This window comes from Triturus cristatus, chromosome 6 (assembly GCF_964204655.1).
Source record: "Triturus cristatus chromosome 6, aTriCri1.1, whole genome shotgun sequence".
Lineage (NCBI taxonomy): Eukaryota > Metazoa > Chordata > Amphibia > Caudata > Salamandridae > Triturus > Triturus cristatus.
In genome coordinates, this window is record NC_140589.1 from 730,768,483 (window position 1) to 730,787,583 (window position 19,101).

The window sequence follows — 19,101 nt, forward strand, 5'->3', positions numbered from 1 at the left end:
TCTGACTCCAGCTCAGGTTCCTGCACCAGGCTTGTAGCACCAGTTCCATGTCCTATACCTGTGCTTCACCAGCAATTCCCACAAAGCAGGGCCTGCACTCACACACAAAAATGATTGGTTGTGGAGAGCCTGCAACACAACCAGTCTCTTGCACTTCATGAATCACAAGGTGATTGGGTGTGTGGCATGTCCCGCACTGTCAAACTTACTTTGATATATACGCCCGGGAGTTTCAGCCATCTGCTCCTTAACAGCTCTTGTACTTTCTGTATTTTATTTTATTTTAAAGCACAGCATTAAAGGGTGGTCAATTGCTGAGACCTCTATGTTGTGCATGTGACCGTGGTTACACAAATACTGATTGAGGACAGGAAGTATTCTTAATATACTTTTACCTTTTACCACGAACTCTGAACTGCACTCGGTGGGTTATAATTAAGTAGGTATGTACTATTTAAATCCCCATACATCATGGTGCAACCACTAACCTATTGAATGCAAACTCAAAATTGAAAGAATGTTTATACACATACCCCCTATTCTCAAAGGCCTTTGCATATGTACATTGGATTTACATACACAAATTGCTAGATAAAAAAAAATCCAAGGTACTCATAAAATAACACCTTGCCTCTGTAAAGCATTTTACTCACCTGTAATATTGCCTCAAAGTGGGAGTAATGCTGCATGTAAGTTACTGGCACTCAGGGTTTGGGGAATGGGTGTTGTGGTAGGTTTGGGAACAGCCACTACCTTTAGAGTGTGTGTATTCTAAACTCCTGTCTGCCACCTTCTCGCCTTCCAGATGGTTTAAAATGTATTACTGCTGAGGAGAGAAGGTGAAACTAAAACTTCCAAAGTGAGAGGTACGACCCTCCCAGATTCCTCCCCTCTGGAGGACAGCATTTTAAATGGTGATTTGCCAGAAATGGCCATATCCCTCATATATAACAAACTTATCAATAATATGACCGATCCACTAACACGACTAAGAGAATAAATGGGACCATGACGTTGCCGGCTTGGAGGATGAGGAATGGCGAGCCGCAGTGGCTTCTCCTCACGAAGTTGCCATTTCCTCCAGACTCCGACTGGTTCAGCTAAAAGTTCTTCACAGGACGAACCTGTCTGGACCCTCGTTGGTCCATATGGGATACACCCAAGATAGTGGTTGTACACGGAACTGCGGGCAAGAGGGCACCTTCATCCATACACTTTGGGAATGCAAGACAATTCAGGAATACTGGGAAGGGGTGGTGTTAATGATGGAGGAAGTATTGGAACAGCGGATACAATGTAACATCAAATTGATTTTGTTAAACATATGGGACCCCACTGACCTTACAGCTAAGGAGAGGTTATGGGTCACTTTGGGCTTCATGGTAGCCAAGCGGAATATCGCGCGTTTGTGGAGGGCTCCGTCCTCGCCGAATATATTCCGGACTGGGCCAGAGACATGGATTGGTGTATGGTGACAGAGATACCTATTTATGTGTCCAGGGGATGCCCGAAGAAGGTGTCGCAAATTTGGAGGCCTTGGAACACTTTTCGGGGGGGAGATATGTGAGCCACCAGGGGGTCGGGGGGAGGATGGGGGTAATGTTGGTTAATGTGACATTCCAGAAACACGTATGATACAAGGGGGTGAATAGGCTTTTGTGGTTTTATTGCACCATGGGCCTCAGATTATATGAGAAATTATGTGTCTATGCTATCTAACATGCCAATTTCTCAATAAAAAGAGTTTAAATAACGGCATTTCATCAGTTGCAGTTCTACCAAACGCAAATTACGCTGGTAGAAAGGCCAACCTCCGTCTGGCACAGCTTTTCAGACGTACTTCTGGAATATTTTGCGAATTGCAAAAAGTTATAAACCTGTACCCATGCGAGAGCGTAACTGCACATGCAGATGTACATTTTTTTAAAGAGTTGGGACCATGGTTAGCGCTATAGCTCTGGTGTTGTCTGAAGCTATAGCTTAATATCCTAATTACTACTTTACAGCAGATAACACACCTTTGAACAAATATGATGTTTTAGTGTATGCAGTTGTACATGAAGAAAATGAACAAAAAAGATGAAAATCTTCCACCTGGCATCATAATATAGAGATAACTAGTAAAAGTCACAGCACAGGTAAGTATTGCAGAGCAATGTGGTGGAGTTTCTGCTGTGTCTTAACATTAACAGTGCAATTTTCAATGCTTTGGAGATATTCCTGAGGAAGCCGGCAATAGGATAGTCAACTAGAAAGAAAGATAAGTTCCAACAGAGAGAAACATGGACACATAAATGGAAAGTCAATGGACAGGGATAGGTAAAAACATCAATGGGTGTATAATTATACATACATTTAAATGGATAGATAAAGAGATAGATAGATTTCAACAAAATAAACAGGTATGAATTTCTTGGGTGCCTAATCTGTTTATGAAATTGTGTGTGTGTTTGTTGTGTGGCTAACTAAATACTAACTGTTTGCTTTTATGTTAAGGAAATAACCAGCAGGAGTTCTATAATGCATATGGAGTGGGTCGTTTGCAGCATCATGTTGTCTGTTCATAGCATCACATTCTAACAAAGCATCCTCACTGAAGCAGGTATAAAAAGGTCATTTACAGCATTTTTCATCCATTGTGCATTCCATCTGAAGTAACTGTGCCTAATGTTAATGTCAATGTGTAGATAGTTTTAAATAAGGGGTGGAGATGTTTCACCTATTTTACATTTGTGACTTACGTTATTAATGCTCATACTGCAATCAAAATGTCTCACGACAACTGAGACAATCATTTACCTAACATTTGGCTAACCATCTATGCATGTTGAAGGTGTGCACGGAGGAGATTTGTGAATATCGTTCTGTTTGAAACACTCACATTTTCACTCTCGCTTGCAAAAAATACCTGTGACAAATGAAAGGGGTTTACTACAAGGCATCTCCACCTTAATAAAAAAATGACTATCTTGTTTTGTGTTTTTGTATGGCAAAGTCTCTATAATCAGTACCTGGTTATGTTGCGGGCCTAGTGCCTGTGTGGTATTGTGCACAGGGGTTTTTCTGACCAAGGTGAGCTTCATCCAAACAGACCTCCAAACGTCCAGTATTTGGCACATACTTGGCTTGGCTCAGTTTGCTCGATTGAAGTTCACACAATGAATACATCTTCTTTCCACCATCTTAAGCAGACCATCCCTCCTGTAATAGTTGATGGAAGATGGTTGTATCTTCCTTGTTTCCCTCCACCCCACTTTTTTTGGAGTTCTCTAACATTGTCTTGCCAGTATTGCTATGCTTCACACATTAACAGCATCCTTTCTGTGAACCACCTTATAGTAACTCAAGTAGAGACTGGGTACCATATACATGCAGTGAGCACTACCAGAACCTCTGTCTAATCCAAACGCAATAGGAATTAGACACAACCAGTCATTCCTCCCACTATAGCTTGGAAAAATTCTGTCAACATGCCTTTTGCAAATTTTAGAAAAAAACAATGCACAAACACTGAAAATGTTTGACTGTGTACATTCTGTGATGTTTACATATAGGGTATCAAGACGTTGGGAAAACTTGTAGCTATTATGAAACGAGTAAAGTGCATGAGTACTTTTAATCTCCAAGTAATTATGCAGCAGCCTGAGGAAGCAGTAATGAAGGAAGGTTTCATGCATGGAGTTGTTCATGCTCTCTTTAAAGTCTAATTTAGGTTCACAACTGTAGGAAGGTGGAGTATTATGTGGTGATGCTAGTTAGGCTTTACCATGCAATACTATCACAAACCCCAAAGATGGTCCTTGGATTCTAATAAATCCTTAGCTCAGTCCTGGTAGTGTGGCAAAGAGCAGTCAGGAACATGTGTTCAGTATTTTCAGAGTACCAACATAGACAATTTGCAATTGACATCTTTCTAAACAAATCAGACACCAATTTATTAAAATAAACAGTTTTTTATCTTAATTTAGACATCAAAGCCAACAAACTTAGATAATATAACCAGAGTTATGGATTTTAGAAGCAATGTAAAATCAGTGCAAAATAATACAGTGAAACTTTATCATCGCGGATAATGGTAAAAACCACTAGTGACAATTAGTCACTTGCAGGTCGAGTTGCATGGAATCCATGGAGGGTAAATGTGATGCAGGTCCCAGGAGCACACCACAACAGTTAGTTCAATTTTACCTCGCCCATGGAGCCCAGGTTCAGAGCTGTCCTGGCTGTCCTTTGTGCTGAACAGGTGCTGCAGGAAAGCTGCTTTTACTGCTTTCGCGGTGCTGTGGGGAACAAGATGCAAATACACAACAATGGAGCAGCAGCTGATGTTGGATGATTGTCGGATGAAGTTCCCTCTAGGTGCGGCATCAAGCGCAGAGGTCATTTGACGGACTGACATCCAAGAAGCCTTGGCAGCAGTAAGTAGAGCAGATGGTTATTTCGACATCTGGTGGTCCTGGGGAACACAATAACTGCCGGTAACTTTGTGGAAGGCAGGACTAAAGTTCCCACAATGCACTTGACCATCTGGATTTGTGCAATCCCTGGGAGGGCCCTATGGCCAGTAATTCTTCCGATCTGGAGCATTGTTTTACCTTCATTTTCAGAGGGCTAGTGCCACTAATCCAGGGGAGTCTGAGGGTGCTTCAGGCTCTCACAGGGTCCCTCTGTCTGGGATAACCGAGAGCTAGCCTGGGACGAGTCTCAATCAGGATGTTCCAGGAGCGTTGTGCAAGTCCTGTTGACTCTTCTTTGTCCACTTCGATGCAGGTTGTTCAGAACTAAGGTACTGGTGTTAGGGCTAGCCCCTAAATCCTAGATTTAGTGGTGTTACGGGTGTGAGTGTAAGTGTCTAATGGGCTACTAGCCTCAGTAGCTAATCCACCCTTGAAGTGAGCACATCCGGGGATGTAAGTAATCTTTTCTACCCAGAACCCTCTGTTCTATCACATTAAAAAATGGCAGACGTGTTCCTAGGTTGTTTTGACCAGGCAGCATACCCTAGAGGTGTGGCTGGCCCTTGGGGAGGTTTATGCCTCCTGATTATCTAATATTCCCACTTGCCCAGTTGCAAATGTACCTGGGGGCGGTGGGGGGTGGCTGTTCCTTCACTTGGAAGGCAACCTGGATGCATATCAGAGGCAGTGAAGCCTTTGAAGCTCACCGTCTTGATGTGCCACTTCACTAGTCTGTTCTTTTTTGTTCTTTATCTTTATTTGGTCAAAATATATTAGAGCATAAAAACACATTGAACATAAACAGACATATATAGTACATGAGTAAAACACATCAACTCATATGTATAATACAAAAATACCAAATGCTAACAAATCGTGCTTCAATCTTAAAAACAATTCATTCCATACCAGCCTAAAAATCATCTACAAGTTATATTGGCTTGTGGCCATTTAGAAATTCGAAACATATAATCATTAAACAAAATACAGGAGGGTAAACACCTCAGATCTGGGTCCGCCATACGATCCTGTTTCCACTTGCCTAATCTAATACCTATTAATTAAAATTACATATAAAAACATCAATGATTAGTATGTTCAGCATATAGATGGACCATTCTTCCTGGCATACAAAACACTCCATAAAAAGGATGACATTCTTACACAGATGTCAATTGTAGATAAAGACTGTAAAAAAAGTTAAGCCAGGTGGCATTGATGAAGTCTAAGTGCTTTAAATAACTTAGTATATCATGTTTTCTCCACTTCTTGTAGAATTTACAAAAGAGTACAACATGCATTGTCGTCTGTGTTGAGGCATTATCACAGGGGCAATTTGATAAATTAGAGGACCAGTCGTTTGGTATAGGGAAGTTGACCATGCTGTGAAAAGTGTCCATTCTAAAGCGAGTTAAAACCTATCTGTGCTTTTGATGTGGAACATATCTAAGATATAGTTGCATATCATAGGTAGATAAGATAAGCTGGTTTCTTAAGACGGGAATTTTTTACAATCCTGCAGACATCCTAATGTTCTCGAGGTGAACCAAACAGTCAGCCTTCAGGTCTTTCCTGTTCAATTCAACTAAGCACTCAGGGTTGGTCAAATATTTTGGATGCCCAAGATCCTGACAAAAGCACTCTATGTGTTTTAACCATGGGATTTGTGTTTTTTGAGTTGAATTTAAACAGTTCCTGATGACAAGCCGATTTAGAGCGGTATACTCAGTCGACCATACTTTATGCCAAAGCAGGATCGGTTGGGTCTTAATTAGATCCACAAGAAACAGTACACTCAGCTCTGCATGACAGACAAATGTTGGAGCGGATTTGGGAGTAGCAAGTAAATATCCTAAAAATTCTTTTTCCACTAGTTGTATTGCCATACAGTTTGGCATAACCCCATATGCCTGCCCCATATACTGCTTTGCTGACACATTTTGCCTTGTATATGGTAAGCATTTCCCGCGGTGGGTTAGTACCCAGTCTTATGGCAAATTCACGTATTCAATGGTGGAATCCTGGATTTTTATCACGCGGCAGTTACCTGTTATCCTCCCACACTTCATTATAAATGTCTTAGCCTGATTCATGTGTAAGTCAAGATCCTGCATATAATTAACAAAACCATTAAGCACTTCACTAGTCATCCTGAGACAAAGGAAGTGTTACCCCCTTCCTGCTCAGGCTTTTGTTCCTGATTGCTGGAAATGTTCACAGAAGGTTAGAATCTTGTCTTGGTGGCAGCAATTGCAGGCGGTCAGCCAGAGCACAGGAAAGCTGGGGCAACCTCTAAGGTAGCACCTAGGTGCATGCCTCATCACTCCTGGCACGAGATTCATCTTAGGATGAGAAGGCACGTTGTTTGATACCAAACATGATGTATTTGGGAGGTAACATAATGGAGCGGCCAACCTCGGGTGTTTCCGAATGTCAGCCCATGTTATTCTATGGACCGTCTATCACTTATAGTGTCCTTTGTTGGTAAAGGGCACTATAGGGACATATAAACTTGCCCTATGTGTCCACGCCTTTAATATAATGCACCCTGCTTTCTGGGCTTTAGGAGGCCTTCCTTAGGGGTGACCGATATATATTAAGGCAGTGACTTTGCCTCACATGGTGAGGGCAAAGTCGAGTTCAAGCAGTTTGCACTGCTCCTGTGGTCTGCAATGGCAGGCCTGCTGTCAGTAGTTTACTTGGGTCACTCAGGGTGGCACAATCAGTGCTGCAATCCCAGGGGTCCCCTTTACCACCCCTGCCTTGGGTAACACTGGTGCCATATACTAGGGACTTATAAGGGGTGTAAAGTACTTGTCAATTAGGATTGCCAATCTACACATATGTTTTGGGGGGAGAGAACTGGTTAGCAGGCTCCAGTGCAATGTCAGAGTTGAAACACTCAAATCAAAAGGAACGCCAATGCTGCTTTTCTCTTAAAATTTAGATTATAGTGCAAAGAACCGAAATCAATGCACATAATAACCTCTGTTTCCGTTGGATTTAATCACCAGATCATTTTGCAAATTACATTAATATTTTACAAAACACGTTATAAAAATCTTTTTGGTTTTTTAGCACCATTATTTGAAAAACTCTCTACATTACCACTGCCTCTCTCATCATCTCACGTGGCTTGCGAACACTCAAAACTCCACAATTCATTCACTCCCACTCCGCAGTCACTCTATTGTCACACACACCTTACTACACACTCGTACTACTTCTCTTTCACCAACACACATCTATACCACAGGACATAAAAAGACTAACAATTATTTCTTTTTGTACTTAATAGAAAATCAAAAACAGGCCATCAACAGAATAAATTAGACCAAGTTGTCAACATAAACATGGTTTCTAAATGATTAGCCTAAACTTCAATGGTCAAACTTCAATGGTCTACGCGTTTCGAATCTCTCCAGATGGGGGGATTCTCGTCAGGACCAGTATCGCTTCAAACCTGTGCAATAGTCACACATTCAACATCAGCTACTCAACTTTTGAAGGATGCGGGGAGCCAGCATTGAGTCAATCATAAATCCATATTTAGATTTGGTATCTGTTTACAATGTAGGGGCTCGTCTATTTCAAATGGAGCGGCACAGTTCAAGAGGCAGTAGTTCAACACAATCTTTTATTTTATCTCATTTCTGCAAACGGGGAAGACTCGCTGTTCATTCAGCCCGGGATTCATTCCGAGCCGTTTGGCCGTATTCCGTAGTTTACTACCCCGCACCCTGCTCCTCCCAGGTCACGCCCTGCAGCACTCCCTTCACGGGCCGCTACTGCCCTCCAGGACTGGTGCACTTCCCCACCCGGAAAAACAATACTGTTCAAAGGAAGTCAAGAAAACAAAAGTAGTGCTTCATTGGCAAACTCTGTAAAGTGACACTGATGTCTTTGTGTGTGAATAAAATCAATGTGACCACTTTGCGACCACTTTGTGTTGCTTTAGTTAGTCATTTATTCATTTTTCATATTTTGAACCTTTTTTTTCCCCGAGGCTTTACTTAGAAATAGAAAAATGTCAAAAAAGATGACATTTCCAGCAAAAGTGTTTTTCTTTTTTGGATCCATTTCGCAGGGGAACAAACAAACGAAAGTAGGAAAGAGAGGGTGAGAAATCTTTTTGAAGGCGCAGTGGCAGAGCAGAAGTCGACACTGTTCTTGCCTTCTCTGGGCAAGAAGGCAAAAAGACAGAGCCCTTTTCCTTCTCTGCCCACCCCTTTGTCTCCAAAAGGCCAGGAACATCGAGCCTTATCTGTAGGCCTTGGCTATTTCTGCGGTCCTGGGATGCATGCTGCAAATAAAAAAGTAGGGGAACAGAATTTATTGAAATGAAGAAGTAGGGGCACGCCGTGCCCAGCCGATCCTGCCCACTTCGACCACTGATCTGTAACAGTGGGCACAAAATACAATAGACTGGAATGCGGCCCAGAGAAAATGACCAGTGCCTGAGATGAAGTCTGATATTCCACCCAACACTTTCTTTTTACTTGGTGAAACATTTTGTTTAAAGCACCTCTCAACAGTGACTGATCTATGTTTCCCACAAAGTTCAAGGAGTAAACTGCTACACACTCTATTATCATTATAATTTAAAAGGTATACTTTGTGTGAGGATTAGCAAGTACCTGTACATGTCTATTTGTCCCCTCACTTATTTGCCTGAGAAGAAGTGGCTGCATAGTGGCAGACATAGAGTGTAAAGGATAGAGTAGTGGTAAATAAGCTCACCTTTGTAGCCTACCCTTCTCCTTCCCCTCCACAGGCCTGATACATATACACTTCAATCCAATTAGAAGTAGTAACCATTAGCAAATCCTTTAGGGCTGACTTCCCATCAATTGATGCATCCGCATGTGTAGTTGTATGGATGTTTCAGTGGATGAATGTGAGAATGTGTCGATGGTTGGATTGACAACTGTATGAGTGAATAGTGGAATAAGCGATTTGTGAATGGCTAGATGACGAATCTTGATTGTATTACTCATTAATCCTCAGTGCATTTTTAGATTTTTCCTTTCGCTCACTAATTCTTGGTTCTTAAGCACCGTTCTGGAGGCAACATCTGATGTACTGGCAATAGCTCCTTGGGGTACACCTGGGGTTGTCTCCAGTTCTGAAGGCCACACCAGAAGCAATATGTGTAATTCTGGAGGCTACATCTGGAGTATTGATTGGAAGCCATAGCTGGACTATTGCCCATAGTTAAGGTGTCCCATTCTGGGAATAAATTTGATATGAAAACAAAACGGGAAGATGCTGCACCAAACCTAAGTCATGAACTTTCTCCAGGAGTTCAATGGAAGTACATCAGAAAGAGGCCCTTTCTTGAGAGGTTGTTTGTTACATATGACCTCAGGCTGAACATTGAACATCAACTACAGTGAGATAATACACCACTGAGACGGTAAAGGTTCACTGACAGATATATGACTGTAGTTTTCCTACAGTGCCTACTGCCTCTGAGTTGTACCTTCCTGTTAGTAAACAGGCAGAACCAACCCCACTCTTACTGCCTTCAAACTGTCCTGTTAGCATGACATCCTCCTATTGCCCTATGCTCAGGGGTTCTTCCCTCATTTTGAATATAAATTTCACACACTAAAAGATAACTACATCATATAAATTACATGAAGCTCTTCAGTTGCCTAGTGATGGCATTGTTGCACCTGCAAGCCACCCCTTCCTGCTGTTATAGATGGCAGTTGACTTGGGCAATAAAGAACTTGTTCACCTCCCATGTCACCGTTTCAGCACTGCAAAGTGGTTAGTATTGCCTCAAAAAATAGATGCATACTAAGTGCTGTCTGCTAAAAAGTTAGAACTTGTTTAAAGAGCATCGCAAGATGTGCCTCCTTTCAAAAGGTGCTCATCCATTCTGTTACTACATGTAGTCTGACCTTTTACATTGGCGCAACACCATTTTCGTGCAAGTCTACAAAGTGATTCAATCAGATGAGGTATTCGAACTCCAGTCCTATACATGAACAGCTCTAAGTGACATAATATATAAAACACTTGCAGAAAGAAGTGAGCCCAGCAGGCAAAGGGCACAATATAAAGTAAATCAGTTTCACTTCGCTCTTTGTAACAGCAAGCCGTCCAACATAATTGCCATCATTGTGCCATCCCTTTTCACTGATGGCCATCTTTAATATATCATAACTGAAAATGGGAGCACGTTTCACTATTGAATTTTTAAACAGCTTCTTTCCCTAGATAGTGGTATTAATTTAGGGTTCACTTGGGGGCAAGCACTTACTTCACTGGGCACTGGGCATACATTGTTCTTTCTGTCCTGTAGCCAAAACAATGCAATCTGCATCACAGGCTAGGAAGCTTGTGGTGACGAAAATCCAGGAATCTTAGCCTTCTGCTCTGTAGTATCTAGTGTGTCCACTCAAACCCTAGGACAGGAAGTGCCTTTAACTGTGTTACCCCATCACACGGTGGAGCATCAGGTGGTCTATGAGGATCAGACACACTCACTCTACCTTGTAAGTACGGTGAAGCCTTTTTGAGAGGTTCCAGTGCTTGGCCAGTGCCGGCAATGCTATGCCAGTTCTGTGTGAGTCGACAAGGAATGCTTGCACTGTGCGTGATGCCTGTATCCCCTCTGTTGCGTGTGTGTGAGAGGATGGTCCTATTTATGTGACAAAGCACTTGACTAAGCTGAAAAGAGCAAAAAAGGATGGCACTGCCAACCATTGAACTGAGCCTCGCCCGTGTTCCTCTTAGTCACTCAGTGTTGCTCCCATTGCATCACTCACTCACGTTTCTCTGGGTGTCATGGTCGCCAAGCCCCTCATCCGCTGTGTAGTTGTGATCCCCTTGCACCCCAGGCCTTTATCTCTTCGTTTGATAATGTTTTCGCTTGCACCCACTTACCAATCACGCTCCTTGATGGGGTGCGCCTACGAGGGAACTTCCTCTTCCTCAAAGAAGTGCAGTCCTCCGGCCACTTGTCTTTCCTCTGCGTTTCTCTTGCAGCCCAGTGCTATAAGGCATCCATATATTAATGAGTGGGTTCTGAGTCCATTCTTGAGGTGATGCTGTCAACCAGAGTGGGCTGGCTCAGGTCCTACTGATTCTGTTGTCGCACTCCTTTTTGTGTGACTGCGCAGCACTCTGTTTGATATACACACAGCATCTCTTTTCAGGAATATTTGTCTCCAGCACTGTACAGCCTGCCTGCAGATACTACTAAGAGAGAGGACTGACCCTGAAAAGGGCTTGCATCCAGAGAAGTGACTTGAGTGAGATCTCTAATTCCAGCCCAAAACTGTTTTTGAAAGGCAGTTTTCCCTTAGATCACAGATTTTATTATTAGGCTTATGTTCCATATAAAGGACTACACACATTAAAATAATTTTGTAAAGCATGTATTAAAACTGTAGGGCTTCCAATAGAGTGCTCCAAATAAACAGTACCTTTCTCTGAACTTTCTAGTCCATAAACATAACATGCTGAAAAATGTGAAAATTCCACTGTGGTACGGCCACTGAGGACTCTAAAAGGAGCTATTGTCACATATCAACCACAGGCCTCCTTTTGTGACTCTACCCGATCAGCAAGATCTGCTTCAAACAATGAAGACTAGAATTTTAAAAAGTTGCAATGTAATGTCGACCTCCACAAAACTATAAGATGTTAAATATTTATAAAGCAACCACAAAAACGTTATATTTATATTCATATTGTTCTGCCTGAGCAATCTTGTAGGTTTCCAAAACTGGTCGAATTCATGCAAAATAAATCCAGCCTCAGGAAATTGTTATTGCTTTTATTCTAAAGTGGCACCAGCTCTTACTCCAAAACCACCTACCACCTCACAATAAAAATGTCCGTCTACACCATTCTCAGAAGATCATTCATTTCATTCTGAGAAACTCACGCCACAGGTGAACTCATTTCATATAATGCCCAAGGAAGTGGCTGGAGCCTGTTAAATATGAAATACCTCTGTGGGTTGTCCCAAAGTATGACTGGCACCCTTAACAAGCCATTGTCGAAAGGGTCTGGCTCAAAGAAACAACTGAAGGGGGCAGACCCAGTGCCCTCTGTGTAATTTCTGTTTTTTCAATGCTGCCTTTTGACATACCTAATACGTGAATTGTTCTTATTTTGTACTTTTTTCACTCCTCCAAGTTTGCTATTTGCATTTTGTCAAGGATAATTTGAAGCTATGGAGCGTTAAATCCACATGGTGAACTTTGGAATGTGGCAAATAAGTTCAAACAGTACAGAGAGAAAATGGTTTGCGAGGGCAGATAGCAGGAGAAAGTATGGGGGAGTGCTAAATGATTTGTGGGCAGTGTCAGTCCATTTGAAGGGGTGGGAGCCTCTGTGTTTTAAGGGGATATATATATATATGAGCAGGGATTCTAAAGGAGAGTGTAATACAAGAGGTACAGTGCATAGTGAAACAGTCACGAGAGGTATTTGGTGAGGAGAGTAGTAGGTGAACAGGCACCTTTCATACGGGTTATTACTGTAGATGCACTCAACAGAACTTATACAACCACAAATACCTAGTGTGCTAGCGAATGGGCCTTCGTTCCCATATCCCATTAAAACGCTAGATTTGGATTTTCAGTATCCCAGATCCAGATGATACCTCTACGATGCTGCCTTGGCTTGAACATATCCACTTTGTTGGATGTGATGGGCATGTGACAGCATCTGAAATATGCACCACACCCTTCTAAGGAGAAGGAGGCAACTTGTAACCAGGGTACTGCCGACTGCATCTGGTGCACCAACTTGCCCTGCCAGTAATACCATCTCCCTGCTCCTGTTGTACAATTATCTTCTGATTTTTATTGCAGCTTCCCAATAAGCACAATACACACATGTTGCCAGCTTTCAGTATGTGTTTGGATTCGCACACTGTACCACCCTTTCTTTAGATCACTGATGCTTCAGATAGGTTTGCCTTCAGCTTTTACCCACCGCAGATTAGCTGGCAGTAATCCCAGAAACTGAAGAAGTCCTCATAGCTTGATCCACTATTGGGATAAGGATCTAAAGCTCGTAGGTGCTTCTGTTTGGACTGTCTTTTCCAGCTCTTTGACCAAGGCACCCTTCTCTTGCCGATGCTTTGTGTCTGTGTCTCTACTTGATGTCATGTTCAGTACGTCATCACAATTTAAAACTTATGAGTTGTTGCAAATTTGTTTTACACGAAACGCACTGCAGTTTTGCGTTTGCTCGCCATGCCATGTTCTACTATGCTGAATTTCCATCATTGCCCTTACTATGCTTTTCAATTCCTGTCCGGTGCCATCACATTCACGGTCGTTGGTGTATTTGGAAAATGTTGCTATTGTAGAAGCTGGTAAAGTATTTTTTATAACTCCTCCACATATACAGTAATTTAACCATACCACACAAAGGGTCAAGTTCACAGACAGTTCAAAGACTTCAGTGCATACGTTTTTACTTATTCTTCTTTATGGTAATTTTGGCAGGTCACTCCCCCTACCTGAGGACATCAACAAAGATGAAACCAATACAAGAGGGCACAGAAGATGACGTCTTCGAACCAGTATCTGATGGCACGCCGGAATTTAAAAGACTACATTGAGCATACAGAGGTTTTGCCTCGAAGGAAGGCTTCCAGAGTTTAAAAGGATTTTCTCCATGAAATTACTGAAACTATTATTAACATAACTTTAACAATTTTGCAAACAACCCTTTTGCAATAGCTGCATGCACTTTTTGTCAAGTATGTTAATTTTTTATTTTTAGACATGAGAAAATGATATTAAGACAGTGGAGTGTTTTTTTAAAATAAAAATGCACAATGTTTTTTGTAAAATATATTTAAAAATCGTTGCACTTACACATCGGTGGGTTCTGTGTGTTTAAACTAAATGTGTCTGGAGTCCTCATCCGGGAACATATTTAAAGTCTGAGATTCTTTCATTGCGATTTTATTTTTCACAATTTGAACGTTCGTTGCACAATAAAACACTCATGTTCATCCGTATTTACTAGATCTAGTGCGAAGTGGGTCATTTTATACATGTTTTCAATTATGAAAATAGAGAAAAGCATGTATCTCATTAATTACAAATGTGTTCATTTAAATGCCTTTTCATGGGGAGCAAATTAAAACAGATGAGGAACAGGTGTGAGATAACACTTGAATGGAAAACCTTTGTCCAGACCTTGACTCCTAGGTGCGCGAGTTACCACCAGCAAAGCATTAAATGACCAAAATTGCCGCTGCAAGTGAAGGGCGCACTGACCCCACAGAACTTATCACGCTTGAAGGAAAGCCAACTTTTTCTTTTGCATGTTGAATGAAACTTTTATAGTGAAAGTATTCGTCCTCATACACATTGGCCTGCACGAAAAACACACATATAATTAAACTTTAGCTGAATTTAGCAAGTCTTTTGAAGTGCTGTTTACATATTGTTCAATATTTGTCATTCTTAGAGCCCACTTTGTCTATATTATTATTCTTATTTTTATTATTATTAATGTATGTTGTTCATTTGATTAAAATCAATAGCATAAAGTTTACATAATCAACAAAGTCAATTAACAATGTTCATAAAAACACCAATAATTTTAAGCATGTCTAAAATTCTTCTTTATTTTCACGGTTCTTGAGTCCTTGTAAACACTTTGCCTGTGGACGCTGTACAGACATTGGATGTACACCTTGATGTGTAGGGGTGCATGTAAGTCACTACAATCAAAATAGAGTAGGAGACTTCAGTAGTGGTGGATATGCCAGGCAAAGTTCGAATCTGTCTCAAGCCGAATGTTTGCCTCTGACTCTCGTGTCCCTTGGGGAAAGTCGAGCCAAAACGGATTTGCGCTCATCAACCCAGGTGATACTCCATTGACGTTTTAAAACAGAAACCACTAGACCACACAACTTTTAAAAGGGTGCTTTTCTGTCTTTTTAAAAACATTTTAAAAATATTTTTTTTATTATTTTCCAATCAAACAGTGCAGAGAAACAATAAACATGTTCTGTACTATACATCTTTGCTGAGAGATCTTCTGATCATCTGCTTGTATGTTTAAGATTGCAAACTCTGGTACAATAGCAATTGAATATCACCCAGAGATCCTGGAGGCACATTCAGGGCAACCCCATCTATGGTACACCAAGATCTAGTATGAAGAATCTGTCTCATCTTGGCCACTTATCTGGCATACGCCAGCTGGTCCTTCAGGCTCATATGGAGGTTTTAGAATTAATGCCAACCACTTCATGGTTTGGTAAATGTATGTGGCCAACCCCCACTCATAAATTTCTATCTTGGCAAACATAGAGCAATCCATGTTGCTGCACCAGTCCACAGACCTGGGTGTTAATTTGCTAACCCATAGTTTGTCGCTGTCTCATCTGGTTTCCACCCAACCAGTATTGCAAAGTGGTATTTGTATATTTTGGGGTTGAATACACTCCCCAAATACCACCAAAAGTCAAATTCTGGCATTTCACTCCTCTTGTAATTCCGAGACAAAGAGACACACTGACCCACTTTTTTGGACAGTAACTTTTTTGGCATTCCCGCCGTGTAACGAAAAAGATCCCCACCATATCACAGCCCCAAAGGCACGCATTGACTACACATAAAAACAGTTTCACCTGCATTCTGGTATAATATGTGCAATGTAGAAGCTTTAGCTGTATCAGCCTTGGGGCTCCACCTCCCAACTTGGGTCGTCCAGGGTGCCCAAATTCTGTCTCCCACTTAGATTTCATCTTTGCTATTTCGTCAAGCGGATTACTGATCTGTGTTTTGTATGTTTGTGAGATCACTTTGCACCCAGGGGGCTCCATCAGAACTCTACGTTCTAATCCTGGATGAACTATACTGTCCACTTTTATCTCTTTATAGCGTGCTTGAGTTAAACATATTTAAAAACCTGTGGCTTATCTAAGCTGTTTTCCACACTAAGCTGCTCATTGGTTTTCATTCCTAATGTATTTCAGATACCACAGACCATGGACTAATTTGTCTAGCTTCGGAAACCCTGTAGGGTTTTCAGTTCCCCAGGGGCTTGGCTAGTGTAGAGAGGGGTTTTTCTTGTGATAACACCATGGCAGCTTGTCAGTCCATCCGCACTATCCTCGTGGGTATGGGCAATATGTGTTAGGAGTGCCTTTCATTAAATCAATTCAGCGTATCTTCTAGCCCCCATGGTACTAATTTCAATTCACAGAGCGGGTTTATCTTGGGGAGAGACAGAACACCATACCATTTCCATTGGTCAGCCCAGAATTATTTCTGCATTACCTTAAGAGCTATCCACCCATCATAGCCGTTTTTGTACAGCTTAGCGAACAAAATTTGTGGCATAAATTTATTTTGGTTGATTAAAACCATAAAGTTTTGCATAATATTTAACAATTAATGGGATGAAACCTTTGGGAAAAAAGTACCGGTCACAAAAAGTAGGGTGTTGTGTTAAAACAGACATTGAGGAAGGTTGACCTAATTACTATGCTACCATACAGCAAGATAAAAAGGTGTTGAATTGTGCTATAAAATTGGTTCACATTGCGTTTTAACGATGAGCGGGAGGGGGCAGAATAGCCAAATTGTCCTTGCATTTGTCGCGTGCTACGTCAAAAGATTATAATTGAGAGCAATCTGCTCTCAACAGACACTTTGTTGCAACTACCACAGACTTGACTAGTAAAACAACAATAGACCTATGCAATGGGGTAAAACATTCGCTGTGGCTTTCAACAGCTGGTGGATCTGCTTTCTTAACACTTCTTGGAGATGTACTGCAAGCAGTGCATCCTGAAGCACCATTGCATTTTCCTGTGTTGCAGGCAGTGTAGAGAATTAATTTTACTGTTTGTCCTCCCAAAGGGTGATTTATGTAGCTGCCATGTGTAAATTCCTCTGTTCTGTAAGAGATTCACCATTGGCAGTTATGGCAATTAACAGAATCTCTGAGTAATCATAAATTTAACAAAGATGAGCAAATTCTCTTATCGTGGAAATAATTATTGCTTTACGGAAAGTTCTAATTCCGTAAAAAATTAAAATATTCTTAAGGAGGAGTTTGGGACGACTGAGCAGGAAAGTGCAGGTGCATAGTAAATGTATCATGTTTTCCATATGCTTTTAGCACAGTTTACAGATTCCTGAAGACGAGCTGTCTAACCAATTTGGCAATTTCGTATGAAGGAAATATGCCAAACCTGTTTGTAAAAGCTTTATTATAGCCTTTTAACCCGCTTTAATGGGCTATACTGGCCATTAAAGGCCCACTCCAGCATTAAAGGCCAGAGCCAAAGGCGAGGACCTTTAACAAAGGAGTGTGATTTTAATGGCCGATTTAGCCCAGCTATGGCGGGTTATAAGGCTATTAGAACATTTTGCCACTAGAGAGCAGAATGTTCTACCAAATGAAACAAAGACCTCAGGGATGTAAATCCCCTCGGGCTCCCTGAGGCCTTTGTTCACAGCAAGAACTGTGAATGATAAACATTGGAATGTTGGAGTTCTGGGGTTTTCCAGCCATTAGAAGTCTGGAGTTTCCAACATTTCAATGTTCATAAATAGGCTTAGAGGTTGACGTAGCGGGCTCTACCGGCCATTAAAGGCCCACTCCAGCGTTAAAGGCCCGAGCCAAAGGCAAGGGCATTTAATGGCCGGTAGAACCCGCTACAGAGGGCTCTAAGGCTATATAAGAACATTAAGCCCCTAGAGGGCAGAATGTTCTAATTCATAAAACAAAGGCCCCACGGAGCCCAAGGGGGTTGCAGTCCCCTCGGGCTCTGTGAGGTCTTTGTTCACAGCAACAGCTGTGATCAAACATTGGAATGTTTTTTTTTTTTTTTTTTTTTTTTTGAAACCGTTTATTGCAATTTCAAGTATATACAAGTATGGGCCTACAACCTTCCGGCCGGCCGCTAGAATGACAGGAGCATGTGACATACGTACAAAAAAGGCACTTGGCGTAGCAGAGAAGTAAATCAGGAGGTATCAAGGACGTGGGCCACATGACTCTGAGCCCACAATACGGTTTCAGTTTATACGAACACAACAACACAAAAAAACCACACCCGCAAGGCAACCCGCAGTCAAAAGTAACAGCACGTGCACCTCAAATCGGGGACCCCAACCATCCACAGGAATCTAAAGAGGGGAAGGGGAGCAGATCAAGGACTGGGGGAACCCTGTGCCCGGGGCTGGGGGAGGGGGTCAACTAGGGGGACGGAGCTGGTGAGACAGCAGGCAGCAATGGTGGCTCGCAAATGCCCCCGCGGTAGGCGTTCCAGGGGCCCCATACTTTCACCCACGCCCCAGGCTTACCCCTCGCCACATACACCACCTTTTCTCGGAACATGCACCAGTCCATGTGTTCTGTCCAGGCTGACACCGCCGGGGGCCTCTGGGCTCCCCACAGCTGAGCGATGTCACGCTTAGCTACCATATATCCCAGAGTCACCCATCGCGTCTGCGGAACCGAGTAATCATTTGGTTCCCACACATTCAGCAAGCATCTCCTCGCTTCAGGCAACAGCGCGACATGCGTAACCACTCGCAGGACCTCATGCACACCACGCCAGAATCGCTCCACCTTCGGGCATTCCCACAGAATATGCAAAAAGGTCGCCAAAGCACCACACCCACGCTTACAC

General features: G+C 42.1%; 1 protein-coding gene across 6 annotated transcripts in view; it reads left to right on the forward strand.

The window, feature by feature from the left end:
* POPDC1 (popeye domain cAMP effector 1) overlaps nt 1-14,461 on the forward strand; it is a 158,247-nt gene extending 143,786 nt beyond the window's left edge. For 4 of the 6 annotated variants that reach the window (XM_085611254.1, XM_085611253.1, XM_085611258.1 and 1 more), the window contains exon 8: nt 13,937-14,461. In XM_085611254.1, coding sequence (XP_085467380.1) covers nt 13,937-14,052 — 116 coding nt within the window. In that variant the 3' untranslated portion in view covers nt 14,053-14,461. Of the gene's footprint in view, nt 1-2,496; nt 2,603-13,936 lie in introns of all 6 variants that reach the window. The other 2 variants (XM_085611257.1, XM_085611256.1) reach the window with 1 other exon arrangement.
* The last annotated feature ends 4,640 nt before the right edge of the window (nt 14,462-19,101 follow it).